Below are 22,976 nucleotides of genomic sequence, written 5' to 3' on the forward strand. Positions count from 1 at the left end.
CGATGAAGTGAGCTGTAGCTCACGAAAGCTTATGCTCAAATAAATTGGTTAGTCTCTAAGGTGCCACAAGTACTCCTTTTCTTTTAACATCCCTGTAGTCACAGGACAAAAAGGGGAGTTACTGTATTACAGATTGTTGTAAAATAGTGTTATTATTAAGACCATGATTTTTAGCATCTTGCAAAGTTATAAATTTAGTTCCCAGGCTTGTCTTTTGAAAGTATTGTGCAGGTTTCCTTTGAGGATGAGGACTGATAGTGATCAGTCTACAATTGACCTTTGTGGGGAAAAAAGAAGAGCAACTCTGTGTAAACTCAAAAGCTTGTCTCTTACAAACAGAAGGTGGTCCAGTAAAAGATATTACCTCACCCACCTTGTCTCTGATTATGATTTTAGGGTGTGTGATCCCAGATTAGATTAAGTTTGTTTGTATTTTCATATTTCTTACCTATCACAGCATTACTACAGACCAGAGCTAAGGCTGTTTAGGTGCCTTAATTACGCATTTCTTTCTTTAACATGTTTTGATTTCTTTTAAATATTGCTGTAATTCTTAATTTCTTGGGTCTACAATACTTTATTTTTGGATATTTACAGCAGCATTACAACATTTCTTACCCGTACATTACTGAGACATACTATGAATCTTAGCCTCTTAATGTAGTTCGCGTTTCCGGGAATTTCCTTAGTTTTAAAATTTAAAACGTCATACACAAAGACTAAAAAAGAAGCCTAAAAAGAATTCTACCATACAAGATTTCTATTTATTTCAAGATATGTAGTATCAACCTTACATTTTTTTGTTTTAATTTTGACTTTTAAAGGGCAGATTCACTGGCATACGAAAACAGTGCAATGTAGCCGAAGTTCACCAGCCCGTGGATATGGGTTTAACAGTAGCTTTGCGTAACACAAAGCTGGCAAAGTGTACTGCTGAATCTATTCCTTAATCTGCAATGTCCTTTTTGGTTTAGAAGGCTGTGTGGCAGAGATCAGTGCTGTGGAAAGGGAGAAAAAGGAGAGCCCCATCTGTAAATCCCAACATGTCTGTGCTTTGAAAGTTTCCCCTGCACTCCTGCCTCAGTTCATCAGTACCTTCTGAATGCACAGTGGAGTCAAGAAAGCAGTGCATGGAGAGCCTTACAAACTCTGATGGCTCACGCTAGTATGCCACCATGGAATCTTTAAAGAGCAGTGCTGGGTGGACCACAATCTACGGATGAGAATTCTTGACTAGAGACCAGGGAGCCTCAAATCAATGAGTCATTATATGCAATAGAAATGCTGGATGAAAATCAGCTGTGGAGGAAAGGTGGCAACATCACAATGGCCCCATTTACAGTTACCTGAGCCTGTCTGTAATCTGTATCATAAATGTTAATAACTTATCTTAATTACAATTTAATTTCTTCAAATATAGCCTGTGTCCATGATTTCAATTAATTTTAACTACATGGGAAGTTTGAGGTGTGCTATTTCATTGTTAAGATCATTTGAAACAAAGATGACTTACAGGTGTTAAATTTCTTAATGGACTCAAATTAACTAACTGTAGCTCAAAATTAATCAGTGAATTTACTTGTAAATTCTCAGAAAATTCATAGTGTACTCAGAGTTAGTGCTGCTAGCTTGGGGAAGATATTGTGAAATTGGAATCATGGTTGCTAAGGTTGGGGGGAATGGGAATAGGGACACAGGCAAGGCTCTGCGGCATCAGAGCTGGGAAGGGGGACACGGGATAAATGCTCTGCGGCGTCAGAGCTGGGAGCAGAACATTGGGAAACAGACTATTGGCATATAGAGATAAGCCCAACTGGTGTGAAGGGCTTTGGAATATGCTTGCTTAGAAACTAACCCCAATAAACATCGCATTGTTTGCACTTTGGACTTCCGGTCTTTTGCTGCTTGCTGTCTGTGTGACAAGAACCAGGAAAGTAAAAACACATTTTACTTACAAATCAAAGCAACTGAAATCCTACTTTAAGTGCAAATTGGAACTCAGCCTTACCTATGGAGTTGCAACAAGCACCTCTAACAAAAAAAAACCCTATAACTGCATATAAAAGATTACAAAATCGGTTACAGCACCGTTCACCTCATAAACTCCTGATTTGCATGGAACACAATGCCTTTCCAATATGCAAAGTGAGTTTGTGGGTCTCAGCCAAATTCCGAGTAGACCTCTGTCACAAGTGAGATGATTTCAGACTTAAAGGAGAGTGCAGAAGAGACTGAACTCCACCAATGCCCTCACAGGTAACCCCCTCCATACCAGCGTTGAGGTAAAGTGGACATACAAGGCTATGTGGCACTCTTCAATTATTTCAGTTCTACCTGTTCTCTTGATAAAATATTTCAGTTTCCAATGCCGACAATTAATTACCTTACGACAAATATGGTACTTCAGAAAATCCCACCTTAAGTTCTTTTGAATAAGATAGATATTAAATCGGTATATTAAAAAACTAGTCATAGGGCCATTACAAGAAACCTGTGCTCCAGCAAGCCAGAAGTCCTGTTTATTGTCTAATTCAGTAAAGGAATTTGGCAATTTTGCAGATTGGTTTCAACTGAATAGGTGTACAGCCATGCTGCTTCAGTGATATTTTCTGTTAGTAGATTTAAGAACTTTGAAGTATTAGTATCCCAGTCTCTCAACTTCCTGCTAATTTGCCTGAGACATACAGCACAACAAAATCAAAGACATCGTTCCTGGGGCAATGGAGAACTTCACTCACTAATAGATACTCCCAACATCCCCTGCCTATATGAATAAAAATATGGGGGAGGAATTTTGACTGCCAAAAACATGACAGTTGGTGGAAACAAGATTGATGTTCGCTGCCAAAGGAGTTTGGCAGCAAACACTGTGACTCTCGGTCTCTCAGTGGGAAGATGCCCTGGAAAAGAGTAAATCTGTTTGCAATGGCTGTGCCTAGTGTTGTCGGTATAACAGAGAAAAAGTAAAGCACCTTAGACTTTTTTAAAAAAGGAATATTGAAGAACCATTCCTACAGCATCTACTTGCCTAATCTAGAACTCTCAGTTCTAGGGTCTCTCTGGGTTCAAGACTTATCTTCCTCTGCATTTGTTTATTCTCCCGTTTCAGTTTTTGAGCCATAGAGGGGTTCCTTCATGATTTTTGCTAAGTGTACTTTGTGATTCATTCAGAGCCCTCCATAATAATTTATGACTTGATTTACTGGTAACGAAAGTGTTTTCTGTTTGAGTGTATTGACTTAGGCAGGATGGGAAAGAATTGCTCAAGATAAGCCACCTCTTCGCAAACACTTGAGGGTGGTAACGGAACAATACCAGGACTATTATCTTTGAAGATTTTGCCTCTTCTCCAACTAACCTACAAAACTAGTATTAATCAGGACAGGAAAAGGCCTGAGAACACATGAGATCAAAAGAACTCTGACAGGTTTAAAAGGAATTCTCTCTCAGGAGGCAAGTAGTTGTTCAGGGAAACCAGACTGAGATGACACCCAATTAAGGGTGTCTGAAGAAGCTAGGAGACCTAAGTTACTGTCAGGGAACGCTATACATTTAGCTAAGCTAGACATCGATGCAGACTATTTTAAAATATTTTTTGTTTTTATGTTAAAACAAACAATTATTTGGTTCTCTGAAGCATGTCTGATCATTGTATACCATTGGTCACAGACTCCTAAAATGAGGAACCACAGGTTACCCGAATTCAGTCAGACCTGCTGGGTAAGAATGCTGGATAGACAGGATACTGTAGCCTAGGGTCCAGTCTAAGAGTAGAAGAATTGCAGAATTCCACCCTGGGATAGGTAAAAGCATGAGACATGACACCTTAAGGGGTTCACTGAAAGAGAACAGAAGGTGGACACAGGTGCGGCTAGTTCTAACCATGACATACTATACTAATTCCGATGTATTTGCACAAAATTGTTGGCAATGTATCAAAGTATAATAGTTTCATGTTAACTTCTCATTACTATATATGTTAAGCTTGTCAGCGTTCCTTTTTTAATGGAAAAATATACTGATAAAACTGTTTAACAGCACTATTGTGTAAAAAAAAATAATCTCAAAGCATTCATGTAATAATATCCCAAGATGGTAGGATTATATCCATGGATAAGGATACTTTCAGGTGGAGACAAATGGACAGAGGAGGGAGTTAGAATTTAATTTTTTATTCCTGTATGACTAAATTAAGTTAAAAACAAGGCTGTAGAAGTTGCTAGCAAGGTGCTTTTAAGGACTCAATTTGACACCAATTGTTATGTAGTCACCAAAGCCTCCTGCCTCCTTTTCATGCACCGTAAAACCTATCGTTGACATTTATTCTATATATATGAAGATGTATTCAAGCCAAAGATTACATCTTCCAACATTACTGATTCTGTACTCTTTGGCATTTCCCCACAGTAAGTTCAAGGAAAGGACCACCATGCAACATAACATATAACAAGGTGTTCATCCCTTCCCTTTACAGAGGTGCCTGTAACAATCCCCACACTCTTGGGAAAAGTGGGCCTCTGGTACCCAAGCTCTGAATCTTCAAACCAGTCAATTATACACCCCAAAAACACACACAGGGTGAGGGAAGCACCAAGAAACAGTATGCTCTGAGCTCGCTTCGTTTTCAGTGGACAAAAGTAACTACTGGGCAGCTGGGACCACTCACCCTTCTACACCGGGGTGGGCAAACTTTTTGGCCCAAGGGCCACATCGGGGTTGCAAAACTGTATGGAGGGCTGGGTAGGGAAGGCTGTGCCTCGCAAACAGCCTGCCCCCCCATCCGCTCCCTCCCACTTCCCACCCCCTGACTGTCCCGCTCAGAACACCCGAGCCATCCAACCCCCCCACTGCTCCCTGTCCCCTGACTGCCCCGACGCCTATCCACACCTCCTGACAGCCCCCCCCGGGACTCCCACGCCTATCCAACTGCTTCCTGCTCCCTGACCACCCCGCCACCAGAACCTCCGCCCCATCCAACCGCCCCCTGCTCCATGTCCCCTGACTGCCCCCCAGGACTCCCCACCCCCTTACCATGCTACTCAGAGCACCAGGAGCTCACAGCCCCGCCTCCCAGCTGGAGCAAGCCACGCTGCCGCGCTGCCCGCACGGCAAGGTGAGGCTGCAGGGGAGGGAGAACAGCAGGGGAGGGGCCAGGGGCTAGCCTCCCCAGCCGTGAGCTCAAGGGCTGGGCAGGATGGTCCCATGGGCCGGATGTGGCCCGCGGGCCATAGTTTGCCCACCTCTGTTCTACACCCTCAGAAACCTACATGAGAATAAGCTATGTGGGGGGAGGGTTAAGGTGAAAAATGGTTCCAAGTGACACTGCTCTCAAAGATTTGAGGGCTGGGGGCACACTTATCCCAAGAACTGTACGGAATAAGTATGGCAATCATGTTTGACAACCACTTTTGCTACAGTAAAACAAATGCTTTAGGTTTTCTTTGGCACAACATCGTTACTGTTAAACGATTTCTTGCTTCAATCACATTAGATTGTAACATTCAACTTAAGGAAGTAACCCAAGAGTATTCTGCAAAAAACTTTATTAAGACTAAAGAAAATAATACTTATTAGGAACAATATTTTTTACTTAAGTGCAATACAAGGATCTCTCTACACAAGAGAGATGTTCCTTGGTGGTGAACTACTTACTATCATCTTCCTTCCTTCCTTTCCTATCCTCTGCTATCTTCCCCCTCATCCCCCGTGCACAGAGAACTAGTCAGAAATTACGAATTAAGAACATGTGTAGGGGCAATTTAAAAATATATGAAGTATACGAATGACTGTTAAAAAGTCATTCTGAGCCCAGTTTTTAACGCTCATACTAATTGGGTTGTCCAATCTGAGAGGCTGATGCCAAGTAAACAGTTCCCCAACTACTCTGTTCTTAGAAAGTGTATGCTTTTTTCTCATGGAGGAAAAAGACTTCTACAATCCAAGGTATATTTTAAGTCCCATAAACTCTGAAGACAAAAATTAGCATCTTACCTTTGTTGTCCTTCTCAAACTTCGTAAAATGTTCCTTCTCCTTGGATCTTCCCCATCTGCACTTTCATATGGAATAACAGCATTATCCCCCTTATATCCTTGGGATGTCTGGTCTTCCTCTTTCTTCCTAATGGGCCCCAACTCATCATCGCTTCCTACACTGAAACTGGTTCTGTAACTGGCAAATCTCCCAAGTCTTGCACATCTTGTCCGATACAACACAGGTTTACTAACAACAGAAACCTTTCGACCACGTTCCAGAGAGCTTGTGTCCATTTCACTGTCTGAACCATTACCACTGCCATTAGACTGAGTTTTGTTAATATTACGAATGGTGATGATTTTGCCTTGGGTGCTGTCATGAGGCACAGAGTATATATTTTCCTCCTCATTCCTTGGTTTGACCACAGCATCCATAGGTTCTGCATAATCAGAAGGGTCAAAACCATCCGTAGGCAGCCAACTACTAGATGACACAGACTTCCTCTGTCCATCTCTATGCCCTTGTTCCAAATAAGACAGATCCCCCTTTGTAATGTCAAAGTGTACAGGGGGCTTTGGTTTCACTGGAGGAGGTACTTTGTTGTTCAGCTTGCTTTCAAAAGTGCTCATAACGGAAAAGACAGACAGACTATCATTCTCCTCCAGTTCCATTGAAAGTTTAGAATGATCTTTGGGCAAAGTGGGCAAGGACGTGTCCTCTCTAAATGGGCTGTAAGGTGGTGGCTCAGTGTCTTCTTCTGAATCCTGAAGGTTTGAATTACAATGAGGTGAGCCAGCTCGAGGTGAATTAAACACTTCTTCTGTCGTGCTGCATGCTTCAGCAGCATTATCATACATATGAGTGGCTTCAATTATATTTTTTTTCTCCACCACATCTTTAAAAAATGAGTGAAAGACCTCAAGTTTGTGTTGAGGCGGGCTACAGGGTATTGTCGTAAACTTTCCATCAATTTCTTGGGCAATCTCCTGTCCCTCAGTCAGCTGTTCTCGACTTAAGTCATTGTCTAGTATGTCTATTGAGCCATCTGTGAGCGCCACAATTTGAATGGGGATAATATCCTGCACTTCACAAAGAAAGGCACGTAACATAGCCAAGGATGCCTTACGTTTTGCTGAAAAAAACACAATGTACCCATGGACTAACCGGCTTTTCCTAATGCTGAATGAGGAATGGTATGAAAGGATGGACAGTTCTATCCGTCTTTTGTGTGGTCCTATTGGTAGTTCAAGTAGTACTGAGTTACTACTGCCACACTGGGAAGGTCTGCAGGTTTGGGACTGAAGGATAGGTAGAAGGATGTCATCTGCATTAAAAGGATCTCCACACAACAAACACATAACAATTCGAAGGTCCACATCTGCTAAATCTTTTATGCTAGATGTAGAACTTACAAGATTTAAGTTTCGCTTCGAGTCCAGTAATCCTTTCAAAACTTGACTGATTTGCTTTTCATTAATGTTACGTCCATACCCAATGCCAGCAGAAGCAGGATCAAGAAAGACACACTGTAGTTTACTGGCAATCTGTTGACCTTGCTGTATTAAGCTATGCAGTGTTTCTCCACTGGTATCCCCTCTCTTGTTAACCAGTATTAGTGTCAGAGGAAGATGAACCAAGTGATTGTCCCTTCTGCCAAGGGTGGACTCTCTACTCTTTTCAATACTTTCCACAACGTAAGATAGAGATTCCTTTGAATTATAAAGGCAGAGACAACCGTGTGGCTGAAATGTGGGTGTCTGAAAAGAATTAACAGGAAGTCGGACATTACCCTCAATTGGTCTCAAGGAAAGTTCATACATTTTACCATCTATCACATACTTGTCGTCATTTGTACACAGAGCTCGAATTTCATTTGCCAGTTCACGTGCTAGGCCATCTTTGCCAAGAATAACTAGATTGATCCTATCTATATTGGAATCAGAAAGCAAGTTTTTCTGATTGCGCTCAGATGGTCTTATAAACCTGGAACTGATCATGTGCTCGATTTTAGAGTCTATACAAACGGGGCAGCTAGGACAAGTTTCCTTAGTTGGGTGATACACAAAATGAATGTGCTTCAAAATAAGGGCGTCTCGCTCAGCTTGCAGCTTTTGTAAAGCTTTAAATCTTTGCTCTTCACCTAAAACCTCTTGAATGACACCCATTTTCTCTTTGCTAGGTTTAGCATCAAGCTCCAGCTCATAAAACAATTCTGAATACTCCAGAAGCAGTTCCTGAAACTCCTCCTTTGCCTTTTCTATAATTTGTTTTTGGTGTTTGCTATAGATATCCATATAGACAGATTCCTCCAGCCACATATAAAATTCCTCATTCATAATAAAACTACGAGCCTCTTCCCATGGTTTTCCAGGTGTTATGAAAGGGGAAGTTTCCAGATTTTCTTTGAAAGCCCTTCTCATTTCAGATCTTTTCCTCTCATTTCTCAGCTTTTCTAAGTGAGCTTCATAAAGATGCTCTGCAGGCAGAGTCTCCATCAGGTCAAAAGGAATGCATTCATTTTCCATGTTGTCTATATGGCTAGTAGCATCCCAAGGGGTCTCATCAAGAACAACAAACCATTTTAAGAAATCTGGCTTAGTCTCCAATAACTTCTCTACTTTTATGCAGCTTAGGTGATCTATTTCATCCAGATTAGGAATAAGAGCATCAAATGCTAGAGGAAGAGCAGCAAGATACATCTTTCTTCTGCGCTCTATATGCTCCTGCTTGAGGCGATAGACATGTTGTAGGAACAGCTTCTTGGCTTTCTGTGTTCCTTCCAAATACACGTAGTCCTGATATTCTGGAGACAACTGCATCTTTCGGCTGACATTCGACCATGTTTCATTGTGGTTTTTGACAATGCGGCTAACCAGCCATTCATATTTATCTTTTGATGCCGCTATCTGTTGGCTCTGCTGTTTCAAAGCTTCGAAGTAGGGGATAATTTTAGTCTTCCCCCTACTTTTATCAATTAGCTGCACTAAAGTGCTGAAAGCCAGGTCAACGTTCACATTGGATCTAGCAGACGTCTCCACAACCTGGAGGTTCTTTTTGCTTAAGGCAAAAGTATGTGCATCTCTAATGTACCGCTCCACTCCTTCATCACACTTTGTCAGGACCACCACAATGGGCTTTTTTGTTTTTGCTAGTTGATTGTAAAGATTTGAAATAAACTTAAGTTGATCATCAAAGTTCCTGTTCATACCCCTACTAACATCAATGCAGAGAAGAAAGCCATCGATCAGCAGCTTTCCATCTGGCATTTGTTTTTGTTCAAAGTCCTGTTCCAGCCCTAGCTGATCAGTGCAAAAGTACATGAGCTTTTCAGCTGATGCAAGTTTGGTTGCAGCAGCCCTTTTGATATAGGGCTGCAGGGCCGTGCTACGATGTGGCTGAAAAGTCTGGTCATCAATAAATTCAGTCTGTTCCACAATATGCATTTTACATTCCACGCAATCCTCCAGGGAACGCACAACTTCCCCCCAGTAAAGAAAGTGATCATTATTGACAACCCTTCCTCCAAAGTCACTGGTGCTGAGAACTGAAGTGTGGTCCAAATGAAAGTCATCTGCACTAGGACGCACAAACCGATTGCAGAGGCAAGACTTCCCAATGCCACACTGCCCCTTCTCTTTCTCTGTCCCGGACAATCCCACCACATTAATGTTGTAGGTGGGAATGCGAACATCTTGCTTTCTTGCCATCATCATCATCCACACATCCTGCCACAGTCAACTGCTTCCAAGAGGATTAGTGTTTCCAGTACCCCGTGCAATTTCAAAGCTTGCTGGAGGAGGGGTGACAGTTATCAATCCAGGCGGACTGCCAGGGCAATGAAGTTTGCTGTTCCCATACCGTATGCACCAGCAGCAGCTCAGTTCTCACTGATTCTCATAATTGGATAGCCTGCATTTCCCCCTAGAAAAAAGAAAAAGAATAATCAGTATTACAGCTCTGAAATTATCGTACGAATAGAACTGAACTCAAGAAAGACTGTCAGTACAGTTTAATACATTGCATTTAATCACAAACACAAATGACAACTAGTTGTAAACTGCTCCTTAAAATATTTTACCAATGCAGTGTCTCAATCTTATAATTCTGACTTTCACATTCATTTGCCATCTCCCAGAAGTCCCACTGCTTAGCTGGATATGTTTGGTCACCCAAACAAATGGGAATACTAGGCTAGGAGAGGTACTCTGACCAAAGCTACCACCTCAGCCATGAGTTTTGTAATCAGTTAGAAGGAGGTCATCTCAGCCACTTACAAGTTACAGTTCAGTTTGCATCCACTCCAGGCAGCAATTTTTCTTTCATCACATTTATGTTTGTGTATCTGCACCTACCATGCGCCTAATCCAGTTTGTAACAGTGCACTTGACAGCTCTCCTTCTTGACTCAGCAGGGGTTTGAGTGCCTGGAGAACATGCACAAAGATAAGCATAAGAGGCAACCACACCAACTGGAAGGAGGGAGGACCACCCAAACCAGTTACACAGACACAGGTGAGGGTCCTGCTCCCAGTTCAAAAAGCTGTGACAGACTGATTACAGGATGACATGTGCCAGCCTAGGCCTCTGGCAAGGACAAAACACTTAACTTTCATGGTTACGAACCAAACACTAGCCTAGCCACGATGGACACTACTTACCCAGCCATCATTATAACTGCCACATCTTGTGGTGTGTGGGCACAAACCATATGTCAGCCATGTCACTAAAGGTTACAAACTCAGCTAAAAGTTGTAGTTTGCACAAGGCCTTAGGGCGAGGGCTAGAGAAGGGAGTAACCCACCCTAGAAAGCCTGGGAGCAAGTACTCTGCAGGAAAAATGAGTCAGCCTGACACAGAGACTTGAAGGGTAGAAATAAAAGTCAGTTCTGGAGACAGGAGAAAGCCCAACCACCCCAAAGGAAGGGGGGAGGGGAGGAGAGGAGAGGAAAGGAGACGAAACACTGCATATGTATTCCTGTTTAACATATTGAAAATAATTCCTAGAGCAGCAGAATGTAAAATCTTCTGTTTGCCTTCCAGCTAAGATCAAGTATGGTACTAGTTTAATATCTGATGTGTCCTCTACCAGGAGGATTATCTCCTGCACTTGTAGGGGAACAGACTCAATCTAATAGGATCATAGTAGTTTAGAGAATGAAAAGTTCTAAGTCAACTCCATAAAACGGAATATAATTTCCATATACTTAATCAAGATTTATATACTAAAACAAGGAAGTCCTCTTAAACTAATGCCTAATGAAGGAACAGTTCCAATTACACTATTTTTCAGTATGGCGATATGTTTAAATAGCAGAAGTGAGAGAGGGGAGTTGCTTAAAAAAACCCTCAGAATGATATTGATGTGTTAAGCTTTTTAAAACGAGACAGAAAAAATAACTGGTATACTGGTAACACTGTTGGTCTTCATAGTAAGTTGCCAGTTGCCTGTGTCAGTTGCCAAGCAGTGTGAACTTTGGATACGCAGCTAGTATAAAATATTTTCCTTGCTTTGATGTCTGGATAATACAGTTTTGCAAGTTCTTCAGTTGGATTGAATTACACAATAGACAAAGGCTGCTGTAAATCTGAAAATGGTATTGTACATTTGAGTTTGAGAAGGCAATCTTAACACTTGATCTTAAGCACATTCAGCTTCTTTAAAAGGTGGTTAAAATTAGCTGAGTCACCAGGCTATATTATCTAAAAGCAACAAAAGCAATGAATATACACCGTGGCAGTCAGGTACCAGGAGTGATGACAGGATCCTTAGAGTCCAAATCTGGAGATTTTCTCCTTAGCATCTTTAGCTGCTCTAAGACCGGACATGGCTGAGGGATGAAGATCTCTACATTTGTAGGTACCATACTTCACTCTTAAAGATGAGAGTCCATAGGTGAAAGGACACAATGGGGATACTGTATGATGTAAACTATTCTTCTGAGCTGCTGTTCCATCCAAATTTTATTATTATTATTTTGAACCGCTACTCTTAACATTAAATTTAAAGATCTGATACCTCCGGGAAAGCTCAGCATATTACTGGTTCAGAAAAATTTTGCTTGAATGTTATTTTCAGGGGGAAAGGGAGCAATCCTCTCATCTATTAATGAGAATACGTGCATGTAAAGAGGCTAGGAGCTTATCTACTACACCTACTTATTTTCCAATCCTTGTCAATCTTCTGACATTTCCACCAATTAATGTCTCTGAAAATGTCAACTTCAGGTAGGGAACAAATCTGGCTCAGCTAGCTACCTAACAAAGATCTCAAGTTATGCCAGTTTACCTAAATTATGCCAGTTTACCTTAAGGTGTGTTTTTAACCTGCGTGAACATATTCTGTTTAAAACGGCTTTGGCTTACACCTGTGAATTCACCAATGCAAGGAAGATCAACATAAGAGAGCATCCACACAGGGATAACTAAATCACTTTAAAAACACACTTTTAGATAAACTGGTGCAACTCCATATTTAGCCCAGGCCCCAGGTTCAAGAGAGAAGGGAAATCTAGAAAATACAGAATAAGCAAGCAGATTTGTCTCTGAACAGAATGCTTGCAGTAAGTTTAAGTCTTTATCTGGGCATCTCAGTGGTTTCCCTGTCTCTCCCCAGATGCCCTAACTTTGGGAACAGGGGGAAATACAAAATGTTAAAGTTACTGCTGAAATCTAGGAAACATCCTGAGTGATTTTCACAGGTATTGGATTGACAAGGAGCGCTACAAAAGTTTGTCCAACACCATTAACAGTCACATTGCATGCATCTGATGAAGTGAGCTGTAGCTCACGAAAGCTTATGCTCAAATAAATTGGTTAGTCTCTAAGGTGCCCCAAGTCCTCCTTTTCTTTTTGCGGATACAGACTAACACGGCTGCTACTCTGAAACATTGCATTTTCTATATAACTTCTGGTATAAATTAGGTCATACAATAATATACTGGGTTAAGATTTTCAAGAGTGATCACTGATTTCAGGTACCTCTTATAGGACCTGATTTTCAGAGTGCTGAGTATCCACCATCTGAAAAATCAGGTCCCTTTAGAGCATCAAGTTGGGCACTCAAAAATTGAGGCACTCAAAGTCACAAGTCACTTCTGAAAAACCTTCATCTGAAGCTACACATTATTGTCCAAATTTGTATTTTTATATTATACATGCATTTGGTATCCAAAAACGGTAACTTTTTAAAATTGTTACATCATATGTCGCTCCCTCCTGGGAACTGCGAACATGATCTTTAAAATCCTGGTTACACTGATTGGAGAAACATATAGTGTTTTGTGCGTGCTCACCTCAAAGTGTATGTGGGACTAAGCCAAAGGAAAAATTTAGCAAAGAGGCAGGTCAGACAGGCAAATCAAATTATACCGAACAGGAAAATTTACAAGGACAACTACATTGTAGGGCCTTTGTTCTCAATAACAGCCCCAAATCAGATGTGTCAGTCATTAAACATACCCAACAATGTAAGTGCAGGTAAACAACAAGTAACTATATTACACGTGTCAAGATAGGATTGTCTGTTTGTCCTGAGCTGCTGGACAATTAAGATTTTACTAGCCTGCACCTAGAACTTTTCTACATATTAATTTTTGTGTCATAAGACTCTTAGTAGAAAGGCATTCCATCAGTTTCCTGGACCCAAGTTTTGATACAGGCACATTTCAAGCTTTTTGGAAGGACAAGGTACTTGTCAGTTTTGAGAGTTACTTCAAACTGAATGCTGAAGTGATGCTCCCACACTGTTATAGTAGGACTGGATTCTGTATTCCTACACCCTAAATGAAGTTATATGGGATAGCGTATTTATACAAAACTAATGTAAAAATATCCTCACTAACAGTTCTTTTTAAAACTGATCACAAATTAACCCAATTTAAGGGGTGTTTTTGGAATAAGGAATGACAATTTGTATGCCAGCTGTAATGTGCATAATTACATGCTGTAGGAAATCAGAGTTTATAAAGGAAACCCCAAATGACCCTTAAGTATGGCACTAAAGGATGCCATTACACTGATGCTGAACATATTGTAGGTGCATCAGTGTGGAAGGATTTCCCCACAGAGTTGTAAATTTTCTCACTGCATCACAGTGGCCCAAGTGTAGAAAGTCTCTGAAATGGGTCATTTGTATCTTAGGAAAGACTGATTTAAGCTTTTAACCATCTGGATTTGAAATGCTTAATCTCACGCAACAGACGGGCTATTCTTAGGCAAAGGGCATACATGCAGCCTACAAGCCACACATGCTACGCAGCACCCCCTCACTGACCACCCTCCCCCACAAAAATCACTGTGGTATCCTCTTATAGGCCTGCACAGAAGTCTGCTTCCTTACCACCCCACAAAAGAATGTCAGCAACACAACTAAGTTTCAGAACTGTATGTGAGGATCAATTTCAGAAATTATTTGGCTAAGTGCCATGTTTTAAATCTGAAATGAATAAAAGGAGGAATGTACTAAGCCTTAATCAACAGCAAAAAGAAGGGCAACTGTGAGCGTTCCTTCATCATTTATCCTGAACCAACTCAGTTCTTAATATAGCAAATCCAACTTCACTGATACAGCAAACATGACGCAATCTCCAGGCATTTGGATTGTTCCCTGGTAACAGATGCAGAAACCAGAACAGGATTCCACTCTTCACCTTTGTCTTGCTAGTTGTAGAAAGGGGATAATTTTTCACTGAGAAATCTCATTTTTTAGGCATTCAGAAATAAAGAGGCTGGCCGTAAAATTAACATTTCCAAAAGCAAGTTGTTCTGAGAATGAAAGCAAATTCCAATGGTGACTTCTTAAGTACTTCCTTAAATTTAATACTCCTGCTTTTACAAAAATAAACAGTTGATAAGATAAACACTTCTTACACTGGCAAAAAGTTCTGATACCGAAGAATATTTTCAAATAGGCAAACATGTCACAAATGGTGTTTCCAAATAAAATTATATTATTCTAATTTAAAAAAGAAAAAAGATAAGGGCTAAATCATAAGATATATACTTTATTACAATGAAGGTCAAAAAAACTGCAAATACCTCTGCCATTCTCTCTCCCCCCCAAAATCAGATCCACTTCATATTCTTTGAAAATTAGATTTTTAATACGCTGAAGAAGAAAACATGGATTTCAGAAGCGCAAAATTGCATAAAAGTTGATTTTAAAAGGTTCAAGAATGACTATGACATTCTTTCTAGCCACCTATACCACAGTTTTGCTAGCCCAGGGATGAGAAGTCATTGCAAATCCTATTTTAGATCTAAGATCATTAACATACATGTGTAGCCTTACAATTGTAAATATATAACATTTAAAAAAAAAAACACCACTTTACTTTTACTTGCCCCAAATCTGCTTTCAGAGGGCTCTCTGTAGCAAGAGCTGACATCATGACTAACACCTAAAACAGAGCAGGATGCTGTGTCTATTACCCTAAACGAAAGATGTCAGCAAAAGAATCCTGAACACAGGTCTAGACAGATGAGGAAATGATTTTCAAAATACATTGTTTTAAATATATTTGTAACTTGTGTTGATACATGTATTTTAGTTTGTGGTCTAAAATCTAGGGTGCCATTAAAGATAAAAACCTTATCATCTCACTCTGAAGAGGACATATATTGAAGCTCACAGAACAGCCTGATAAAGTGTATCTTTTTCAGGGTGGATTTGATTCAAATCAAATTGATTTAAATCATGATTTAAATCACTAGTCAGGAAGACTCGATTTAATCATGGATTTCTACATAAAAGTACATTCTTGTTGGTTATAACCTTAATACGTATTCTTCACAACTCAGATGTAGGTTTCATTTTTAGAAGGTGCATTTTTAAAGTGATTTATTTTGAAAACTTTTCAGATTAGTTTTACAGCTATATCAGAAAATGAATGATTGTTTGGTTATTTCATTTACCAAAGGTAATTGAAGAGGATACTTATGAAGTCATTGGGAGGTGAACTATCTCCAATTCAACAGGTTAATCATTAATTTTTGGAGAATTTTCTTGCTATGCTATATTAGGAGATCATCATCAGACAGACATTTAAATTGTTTTAACTAAAACAATGTTATGCATTCTGGATTTTTTCTTCAACAGCAAACATAATATTTTAACAGAACAAGCATATGAATTTTTGAATTTAGTTAAACATTCAGGTTTTTTAAAATGAGGTTTGTTTTTGCTAAAATTGTTTTTAACTAAAATAAACGAAATATATTTTTTTTAAAAAATAAAAATTAAATCAACTAAGGCCTGGTCTACACTGGAGGTTGTGGGGGGGGGGAATCGATCTAAGTTACTCAACTTCAGCTGCTTGAATAACGTAGTTGAAGTCGACGTACTTAGGTCGACTTACCGTGGTGTCTTCACTGCGGTGAGTCGACTACTGCCACTCCCCTGTCGAGTCTGCCTGCGCCTCTTGCGGCGGTGGAGTACAGGAGTCAATGGGAGAGTGCTCGGGGGTCGATTTATCGCCTCTAGACTAGACGCGATAACTCAACCCCCGCTGGATCGATCGCTGCCCGCCGCCATCAATCCAGCGGGTAGTGTAGACATACCCTAAGTCAGCCAGGTTGACATGAGCAACTTAAAGCTTATGCTCAAATAAATTTGTTAGTCTCTAAGGAGCTACAAGTCTCCCTTTTCTTTTTGCGGATACAGACTAACACAGCTGCTACTCTGAAACCTTAAAATATTGGCTTCTGCAGCTAACTCAGTCGTGCTCGCCTTCATTTTCCTGTTTGTTCATAATCTGGAAAAGAAAAAACAAGCTTTCCTGCTTTTTCAGGTCCCAAACAATTTCCCAATTTGGAATGAATTAGTCCAAAGAAAGAAAATACTCTTTCTACACCGGCAGAAGAAGCTACTGCTGTTAAAAGTGAGATTACCTCTTCAACAGTCTCTGAATTCAAGTGCTTAAGTGAATTCCACCAGTTCACTGGTGTGACTTTCTTTAAAACATCGTCAGCAAACATATATTCCTTGAATGGTTCTTATTTCCCAACTGGGTCTCTTTTACGGCCTGCTGCCATTATAGGTTTTCCCTTCTAGTGAGAGAATGGTATGGTAGATCTCAAATCAATGAAGGTTACACTCAGAAAGACCTCAAGACTTCTGGAATATGCTGCTCAAACAGTTTCACTTTTGTTTCTACTGCCTGTCCCTTCCTTCTCACATTTATCTCCAGACTTTTCCTTGTCCAGATCTATTCCACCCCCAACAATCTTCTATTCATTGAACTTTTTGAAACTTTGCACTTTTAGAGAGAGGTAAGGGATTGACTCTGTGTACACAAATTTGCAGAGGGACAATAGGGTTGAAGTCTATTATTTCTCACCTACATATATTATCTATTTTAAAACATTTTTTCTGTTAACAAGCATGTTATCTCTGGAGAGAGAAATCCACAGTTTGAGAACTACAAAACTAAGCATCTCTGATGGTATCTGCTAGACTGAGCACTGAATCCCATTGGGTAGATAGAAAGATTAACCTAAATAATCTATACAGAAGTCCCTGGAATCCCATAAGGTTGGGTCCCTAATCCATGAACTATTGGAACTCATTTACAAAACTTTTCTTAAAAACATTACATGAATATATTGTCTCATACTATAGAATTAAAATGTATAATCCCTATTCCATTAGGAGATATCTTTGAGCTATAATGTATCTTAATTAAAACTATCTTTAGATAAAATGCTTTTTATAAAAAAATCCGATTTAAATAAAAAATGTGATTTTTAAAAAAAAATCGTTGATTTTTATCCACCCTGATCTTTTTACATTTTCAAGTGATACTATCTCCTCTGGCAAAGAGAGGGGTGGGGGTGAGTGCAGGTTTCTATTTCCCCTCCTCCCTTCCCCAGGACCCCAGCTAAATAGCAGGCAATAAGTGACCAGAGGACAACTTTCATTTTCTGCCATAAAAACTAAGTTAGAAGCTTGTCATTAATCCCTATTTCATTTTGATTTATAACAGAAAGCAAGTTATGAGTAGCATTTAGGCCACAAGATGTTCCTAATAAGGAACGGGAGGCAGGACAAGGAATTAAAATAGTTCAGTTCAGTGACCTATAGGCTCAAAATAGAGAAAAGGCATTTCTAACCCTTCTCCCTATAAACTCACTTTCACAGCAGAAAGATATATAGAAAGCCAACTCCCACACACACCCAGTATTTTGTTGTTGTTGTTTTACAAAAATTCTGAAATTAAGGAACAACATTAAGCACACCAACATATGCAGTGGTAAGGTACTGATGTGCTTGGGTGCCTGGAGGCACTCAACCTTCAGCTTCACAGAACACCCAAGGTGCCTAATCTAACACACACCATGTTGGTGGCGTATTGCTACAGCAGCCATGGAATTAACAATATGAACAATTAAACAGTTTCACGAAAACTATGAAAACCATACAAATCTTATGCACCTGATGTTGCACATAAAGGTTACTAAGAAACAGAGCAACAACTGCCCTTCCCATCAGCCAGGTTCTATTCACAGCGGATAAGAGTACCTAACAACCTGCTCATCGACTAACTTCACTGACAATACACTGCATTGAAAAGAACTTCAAGGTTATGATTCTAACCTACAAAAGACAGGAAATTCAAAGACAACACTAATACTCCTGGCTTTTGTCCATTTGTTTCACAGTTTTCTGGTCTCTGAACTTCCTCATAGCCTATTTAACCCTTTACGTAGTTATAAAACATACACCTTCTCGCAGAACTCAAACCGCTGCAGTTAATACAGAATAAACCTCATTTATATTTATTACAATTGTCTAGTCAAGGTATTTATACAAATTTACCTAGGTTGTGATGTAAAAGTTTTAGGGCCAGATTCTCAACTGATGTAAATCTGTGAGCTTCACTCAAGTCAAAGAGACTGCACTGATTTACACTAGCTCAGCAGTTCTCAAACTGTAGATCAGGACCCCAAAGTGGATCGGGACCCCATTTTAATGGGGTTGCCAGTGCCAACATTATACTTGCTGAGACCCAGGGCTGAAGCCCAAGCTCAATCCCCACACTGGCTCAGGCTCCAGCCCCACTACCACCACCTGGGTCATGTAGAAATTTTGTTGTCAGAAGGGGGTCACAGTGCAATGAAGTTTGAAAACCTCTGCACTAGCTGAAGATCTGGCCCTTACTTTTGAAGGACTCTGTGCCTGTAACAAAAAGAGTGCCCAGCTTTTAGATAGAAACTCAATCAACCTCCACCACTGTGCTGGATTTCAAAGTTAATATGCTTTGTGCTACAGTAGCTCAGAGGCCCAGTCAGGATCAAGTCCCTGGTGTGCTAAATGCAGCACAAACATGTAGATGAAGAGATTCCCTGTTTCAAAGAACACAGTCTTCAATAAGATACACATTAATGTATTTTAGAAAACATGGGTTTGTGATGCAACAGATAATCATGGATCCCACATCACCCTTCCACCTCTCAAGATTTCTCACCATGAATACCACAAAAGGTAGCAGGAGTGGGAAAACTTGCATAGACAAGGCACTGGTGATTTCTGGCATTGCTGCCACCTTGTTGTCTAGACGAGTGGTTCTCAACTAAGGGGCCACGAGCAGGTTTAAGGGGGGGTGTCAAGCAGGGCCAGTATTAGATTTGCTGGGGCCCAGGGCAGAAAGCTGAAGCCTCGCAGTGTGGGACTGATGCCCAGGGCTCCCAGCCCCTACCATCTGGGTCCAAAGCCAAAGCCTGAGCAACTTAGCTTTGTGGTGACCCCTGTGGCATGGGGCCCTCGGCAATAACCTTGCTTGCTACCCCGTAATGCTGGCCCTGACTGTTATATGCAGAAAAACAGTTGTTGTGACATTGGTGGGCCGTGGAGTTTTTATAGCATGTTGGGGGGGGGGGGGAACGACACAACCTCAGAGAGAAAAAGGTTGAAAACCCCTGGTCTAGACCTACTGTGAGCAATATTAGATGACACGTTAAAATGATAGCAGATGGTCTACACAAGCACTAGTACCCGAAAACTGCCCCCGTGGGAAATGTAAAGGAAACAAAGTCTAATGTAGACACAGTTTAAAGAACTGCTGCTCTCTTATCTACTAGGTACATCTTGTTTGCAGATTAGCGACCCAGTGGAATGTAACAGCTCATTACGGCACTTGCAGTTTATGGAACAAATCTGTCTGTCCTGCATACATTCCTGCACGAAAGGTTCTTAAGTTTTCATGTTACAAAGAAAAGCCCATTTAGAGATAAAAAAATTAGTTAAAAGAAGAGTTAAGGCTCTAATCCAGACACCAGACTAAATACAGGCAAGTGAAAAAAATCACTGAAATATTGGAGGGGAAAGCAGCATCTGCAAAACCTCAATAGCCAGCCATCTACCCAATTAAAGTCTACCAACTTCCCCCACATGCTACCCTGAAGCCACAATTAAAATACAGGGTTTATGTACTAAAACATGAATTTAAAGTAACAAAACTAACCAACCAACCATTTTTGTACACATACCCCTCCGTTTTTGATTGCAGACAGAGCAAGGGTCATTCTTGTTTACATGGGCACACAAACATGCAGCAGATAACAAGTGTTCTATTACTCCCTCCAGGGATCCATCTCAAGAGAAGCAGAAGGGAGACACTGTCCCACAAGTGACTGGGCTACAAGCCTGAAGGAGTGATCGGGCAACTCCTTCTCAACAGTAGTGTATGGACACCACGAGTGGGCGGGTGCTTTCTGATTATCTGAAGCAGCACCAAGCTGGGATCACTGTCTGGGGCTGTATTTTCCACTGCATGCATCCGATGAAGTGAGCTGTAGCTCACAAAAACTTATGCTCAAATAAATTGGTTAGTCTCTAAGGTGCCACAAGTACTCCTTTTCTTTTTGCGGATACAGACTAACACGGCTGCTACTCTGAAACCTGTCTGGGGCTTGCTTCCTTCCCACTGGTGACTCCCGCTAAGACAATAGGGGAGGAGCAATTGAACGACACATGCTGCAGCCCCCACCAGGTAAGGCAGTTAGTTCCCTACCGCTGTCCCTCCTTGGAGCCATTCAATCCCCCTCCACAAGTGGTAGTCTAGTCAATGTTCAGTTTCCTCAGATCTTGCTTATTATCCCCCCCCCACACACATATACACACAGGCAGAAAGGTTTTGATATTGGTGTGCCTTGGTTCCTCCTATTCGCTGCCTGTGGCACAGAAGTTTAAGTCTCCTGAGGGCTCTAATGCTTTTGTCTAATTTCAGGTGTTTGATGGTGTTGGTGGCCTGTGATATACCAAAGGTCAGATTAGATGATCTGGTGGTCCCTTCTGGCCTTAAAGTCTGACTCTCATCTGCACTCCCAAGTCACTCACAGATCTGTATTCCCTGACAGATTCTTGGAGGAAGAGAGGGAATTCTTCCTTGCTGGCTACAAAGTCTCAGACTAGTAGCTGGGACACTGCCCAGATGCTCTGTTCCTCAATCAATAAAGTTCCCTCTTCCGCCAGCAGCCGAGTAGTAACAGTGCAGTGTGTGTCCACTAAAAGGAGATGTACAGCTGGGCGTCACCAGCATATTAGTGCATTAGAGCTCTTGCCATCACCCACATCTTCAAGAGGCCCCAATGAATGTGAGTGTGGGGGAAGGGCAATGACCCAGGCTCAATCCTGTGGGACTCCACACATAATGGCCCTTCAAAACAAGGGACATCTGCCCACCACAGTTCTTTGGTATTAGTCTGAAGGGAATGACTGAAGGCAGTTCACTACTGCTCCATCTACCCCAGCAAGGTCATTCAGAAAGCAGGCACTCCTTATGATCCACAGTAGACAGAATGTAGTATGATTGCCAAGGTTTCTCATCTTATCCATAGCGGTTGTCCAGTGCCACCACCCAAAGCTGTGTCATACCCTTGCCTGAAACTTAAGAACGGCCATACAGGGTCAGACCAAAGGTCCATCTATCCTTGACAGGTCTATCCTGTCTTTCAACAATGGCAATGTCAGGTGCTTCAGAGTGAATGAACAGAACCGGTAATCATCAAGTGATCCATCCCGCATCGCCCAGTCCCAGCTTCTGGCAAACAGAGGCTCGGGACACCATCCCTGCCCATCCTGGCTAATAGCCATTGATGGACCTATCCTCCATGAACTCATCTAGTTATTTTTTGAACCCTGTTACAGACCTGGCCTTCACAACATCCTCTGGCAAGAAGTTCCACAGGTTGACTGTGCGTTATATGACGAAATACTTCCTTTTGTTTGTTTTAAACCTGCTGCCTATTCATTTCATTTGGTGACCCCTAGTTCTTGTGTTATGAGAATGAATAAACAACACTTCCTTATTTACTTTCACCACACCAGTCATGATTTTATAGACCCCCTTAGTTGTCTTTTTTCCAAGCTGAAAAGTCCCAGTTTTATTAATTTCTCCTCATACGGAAGCCACTCCATACCCCTAATAATTTTTGTTGCCCTTTTCTGAACCTTTTCCAAGTCCAATATATCCTTTTTGAAATGGGGCAACCACATCTGCACACAGTATTCAAGATGTGGGCGTACCATGGATTTATAAAGAGGCAATATGATATTTTCTGGCTTATTATCTCTTCCTTTCTTAATGATGCCCAACATTCTGTTCACTTTTTTGACTGCCAATGCACATTAGGTGGATGTTTTCAGAGAACTACCCACAATCACTCCAAGATCTCTTTCTTGAGTGGTAACAGCTAATTTAGACCCCAACATTTTTTATGTATACTTGGGATTATGTTTTCCAGTGTGCATTACTTTGCATTTATCAGCACTGAATTTCATCTGCCATTTTGTTGTTCAGTCACCCAGTTTTGAGAGATCCTTTTGTTGCTCTTTGCACTCTGCCCGGGACTTAACTATCTTGAGTAGTTTTGTATCATCTGCAAATTTTGCCACCTCACTGTTTACCCCTTTTTCCAGATCATTTATGAATATGTTAAATAGGACAGGTCCCAGTACAGACCCTGGGGGACACCACCATTTACCTCTCTCCATTCTGAAAACTGAC

General features: G+C 41.0%; 1 protein-coding gene across 3 annotated transcripts in view; it reads right to left on the bottom strand.

Moving 5' to 3' along the window:
* Positions 1 to 22,976, bottom strand: part of ARHGAP35 (Rho GTPase activating protein 35) — a 109,022-nt gene that overhangs the window by 66,643 nt on the left and 19,403 nt on the right. For 2 of the 3 annotated variants that reach the window (XM_073321926.2, XM_073321928.2), the window contains exon 2: positions 5,992 to 9,895. In XM_073321926.2, the coding sequence (XP_073178027.1) occupies positions 5,992 to 9,690 (3,699 nt within the window). In that variant the 5' untranslated portion in view covers positions 9,691 to 9,895. Of the gene's footprint in view, positions 1 to 5,991; positions 9,896 to 10,326; positions 10,467 to 22,976 lie in introns of those variants that run through there. The other variant, XM_073321927.2, reaches the window with a different exon arrangement.

This window comes from Lepidochelys kempii, chromosome 23, assembly GCF_965140285.1.
Source record: "Lepidochelys kempii isolate rLepKem1 chromosome 23, rLepKem1.hap1, whole genome shotgun sequence".
In the NCBI taxonomy this organism is placed as follows: domain Eukaryota; kingdom Metazoa; phylum Chordata; order Testudines; family Cheloniidae; genus Lepidochelys; species Lepidochelys kempii.